The sequence below is a fragment of the Bos javanicus genome, chromosome 3 (genome assembly GCF_032452875.1).
Source record: "Bos javanicus breed banteng chromosome 3, ARS-OSU_banteng_1.0, whole genome shotgun sequence".
NCBI classification, from domain to species: domain Eukaryota; kingdom Metazoa; phylum Chordata; class Mammalia; order Artiodactyla; family Bovidae; genus Bos; species Bos javanicus.
In genome coordinates this window covers 11,318,289-11,322,583 of record NC_083870.1, presented here as the reverse complement: position 1 = coordinate 11,322,583, position 4,295 = coordinate 11,318,289, and the positions used below count along the sequence as shown (strand labels likewise).

Below are 4,295 nucleotides of genomic sequence, written 5' to 3'. Positions count from 1 at the left end.
CATGGGTTTGATCCCTGGGTCACAAAGATACCCTAGAAAAGGAAATGGCAACCCACTTCAGTAGTCTTGCCTGGGAAATCCCATGGAGAGAGGCATCTAGTGGGCTACAGTTCATGGGGTTACAAAAGTTGGACATGGGTTAATGATTAGAAAGCAACAATCACATACTAATATATATTTAATCTTTGCCCTTATATTTATTTTTTCTTCACAATCTTTCTGTGTTTAGCTATTCCTTTACTAAATTATTGAGACAAATGTTTATCTTACAAATTTGCTTTCTATATACCTTTCTTTTTTTTTTTCCTTTAAAATTTTTATTTTATTTTTAAACTTTACATAATTGTATTAGTTTTGCCAAATATCAAAATGGATCCGCCACAGGCATACATGTGTTCCCCATCCTGAACCCTCCTCCCTCCTCCCTCCCCATACCATCCCTCTGGGTCGTCCCAGTGCACCAGCCCCAAGCATCCAGCATCGTGCATCAAACCTGGACTGGCAACTCGTTTCTTACATGATATTCTACATGTTTCAATGTCACTCTCCCAAATCTTCCCACCCTCTCCCTCTCCCACAGAGTCCATAAGACGGTTCTATACATCAGTGTCTCTTTTGCTATCTCGTACACCAGGTTATTGTTACCATCTTTCTAAATTCCATATATATGCGTTAGTATACTGTATTTATGTTTTTTCTTCTGGCTTACTTCACTCTGTATAATAGGCTCCAGTTTCATCCACCGTTCTAATGAGGTGGATGAAACTGGAGCCTATTATACCTTTCTAATATGTATTTTGAGCACTACATATTTCATCCAAATACTGAAAAGATATATCCTAAAGCTTTGTTCTGTAGTATTTTTAATTCTTACAATTCAAACCTTCTTTTCTAATAGCCACAGGATTTCTTATTTTGATTCATTGTTTATTTAGAAGTGTGTTTCTTGACTTCTAACCATATAGGTATTTCTAGATTCTATTTACTCAAATTGGCTTTTTCTAGTTTAACAATCTATGCTAAGTAGCACCTAGCAATCCCTGCCATGGTCACCATGTCAGATGTATGCAGGTTAACTGGCCCAAATTCAAGTCAGGAACTTGAGTCTACACTTAACATTTTATCTTCTATACTCACTATGAGTGAGCAGATTGTTAGTATTTATGTCCGAGATGTATAACTTCTCTGGATTGACTAAGCAGTGCTCAGAGGTGGAACACTTTCATCACTGAAGCAGTGATCACAGATGAAGGAGGGGTAAATATTCTGCCTGCATATGTGTTACAAAAATGGTCTCAGGGAAGAAAGGAGAATCATGGCAAGAATTAACCTAATCAGTGCAAGTACATAATCATTTTTATCCATTATGTTACCTATATTTACATGATCCCCATAAATAATCTGGGTTGGAAATTACTCCAGACTTTGTATACATTTTATATATACAATCCACAAGTACAGTGGTTATAACCTTCATGAGAGGACATGAATTTGGTTAGTAGCAGAACTGAAAAAGGATTCAGCAATGGCCCCAGGCTTGTATGCTGGAATTTTCCATAAGATCCCTTGCTAATTTTCTGTGATATACAACCTCCACAGTATTTCTTACTTTCTTTTAGGTAATATAAAGATTTGATGCTGTGTTATCTAGTTTCCTTTATTACATATAAGATGTCTGTAAAAATTATTCCAAAACACTTTTTAATGTCACACTCATCAATACCATGAGAGTTTTTCAAACATTTGCTGTTTAGTGCCTTCATCTTAAAGAAAATGGAGGTTATTTCCAGCTGTCAACATAGATTCCCCCAGTTATGAAACAAGTAGGCACTTCTGCCCTGTTGACTTATTTGAATCAACATTCCAACACATCCTGTAAATTCAGAAGCTAGCATCTGAAAATCATTAAGGAACACCATGATAAACAGTGTTATTAAAAATTTTTAATAATCAGTATGATATGGTACTTAACAAATATAGATGTCAATTCAGATATGCACAGATAAAGAGATTATGATTACTATATAGTGAACCTCCTGTTAAAGTGGTTTATCTCCTGGGAGACACAATTCAGTGCCTCACAGCATTGCCTATATACATTATTCAAAATTCACATTTCTAGATATCTTTAAACATTTCTGAATATAGTGGTCACTCGTGGTATTTTTTCCTTCCACAATCGTTTTTATTCCACTTCATCAAAGGTGCAATAAACCCAGAGGTTGATTGGTAGAAGCCTAGTATCTTCAGAGACTGATATCAAAGCAGAATTAAAGAACTGATAGTACTAGTAAAAGTAGAGTTGAGTATAGTAGATGTAGAAGATGCAGAATGAAAAGAGATAGACAACTTCCTTAACAAGATAAGTCAATTCTTGGGTCCTAGACTCAGTCACTTGATCTCGATATGCCAACCCCTGGAAAAAGGCAAATGGTACAGGTTTCTCAGATATCATAGGGTAAATCCCTTACTGACATCTAGGAATATTCAATCATGCAGCAATAAATCAAGATTATTTATTCAAGGAATTTGTTTTTCCGAGTACCTTTCTGAAAGCATTCTTCATGTCCTTATTCCTGAGGGTGAAAATAAGAGGGCTGAGGAAAGGAGTAATGACAGTGTAGGGGATTGCTATCAGTGTGTCATCTCCCCCTGATGCTTCTGGCTTCAGATACACAATAGATGCAAAACCAAAGTGGATGATGACCACTGTGAGGTGGGAGGCACAGGTAGAAAATGCTTTCTGCTTGCCCTCAGCTGAAGGGATCCTAAGAACAGTAGAGAGAATGAACACATAAGTGAGTATGATAAGCAGGAAGGTGCCTATCAAGCCTGACACTGAGATTGCTGTTACAATGAATTCTGTGAATTTGCTGTCTAGACAGGACAGCCTCACAACAGCCCTCATATGACAGAAGAAGTGTTTGACAAGGTTGGGATGACAGAAAGAGCCCCTGAATATCATTCCAGTCTCTGTCACAGAGATAAAGAAGCCTGCAACCCAAGCAGAGACCACAAGTTTTCCACACGCCATATTGGTCATAAGCAAAGGATATCTGAGAGGGTTGCAGATGGCCAGGAAGCGATCATATCCCATCAAAGTGAGAATGAAACAATTAGTGCCACCAAGTCCCAAGAAGGAACTCATTTGCAAGCCACAACCTATGACTGAAATGCTTCTGTACTTGACGAGAAGATCTGCCAACATCTTGGGGATAATGGTCAGGGTGTAGCAGGTCTCAGAGAAAGAGAGTGCACTAAGGAAGAGGTACATGGGTGTGTGGAGACGTCTGTCCACCCAAGTTAGACCCATGATGGCCAGATTACCTGTGAGGGTGGGAAGGTAGAGGCAGAAGAAAACCACAAAGAGGAATGTCTGTGCATGTGGGTAAACAGAAAAGCCAACAAGAATGAACTCTTCCAGGACTGTTTGGTTGATCTTCATTGTTTGGACATCTGAAATCTAAAAGAAACAACAAACAAATGTTATATTTTCCAGTATTAGTTGACATTTTTTTCTATGAATGAGACAAATGTTTGATGTTAAAATTACAAACTGATTCTTTTTTTTAAATGGACATATAATTAATTTACAATGTTAGTTTTAAGTGTACAGCAAAGTGATTCAGTTTTATATATATGTATATTGATATAAACACATCTTATTCAGATTCTTTTCCATCATAGGTTATTATAAGACATTGAGTATAATTCCCTGTGCTATAGAGTAGGTTGCTGTTCTCTACAATTTTACATATAATCATGAAAGTGAAAGTCACTCAGTTGTGTCTGACTCTTTGCAACCCCATGGATTATATAGTCCATGGAATTCTCCAGGCCAATGGGTAGCCTTTCCCTTCTCCAGGGGATCTTCCCAAGCCAAGGATTGAACGCAGGTCTCCCACATTGCAGGCAAATTCTTTACCAGCTGAGCCAGAAAGGAAGCCCATGAGTGTAAGTTAATCCCAGACTCAATTTATCTCTCTTCCCCACCCCTGCTATCCCTTTTGGTAATCATAAGCTTGTTTTCTAAGTTTGTGAGTTTATTTTTTTTGTAAATAAGTTAATTTGTATCACTTTCTAGAGTCCACATATAAGTCGTATTATGTTTGTCATTTCTGTCTGACTTACTTCACTTACTATGATCATCTCTGTCCATCCATGATGATGCAAATGGTATTATTTCACTTTTTTTATGGCTTAGTAATTCCATTGCATATAATTATGTGCTGTGTTCTGCTAAGCCACCTCACTCATATCTGACTCTTTTATCCTTTACTCTGTTGATGGAAATT

The 4,295-nt window shown here is 37.4% G+C and overlaps 1 protein-coding gene across 1 annotated transcript; it reads right to left on the bottom strand.

Moving 5' to 3' along the window:
* Positions 1-2,512: 2,512 nt before the first annotated feature.
* LOC133245267 (olfactory receptor 10X1-like) lies at positions 2,513-3,472 on the bottom strand. Its single transcript, XM_061413204.1, has one exon. It carries the CDS (start codon positions 3,443-3,445, stop codon positions 2,513-2,515), a length of 933 nt encoding a protein of 310 aa, XP_061269188.1. The 5' UTR covers positions 3,446-3,472.
* Positions 3,473-4,295: the final 823 nt, after the last annotated feature.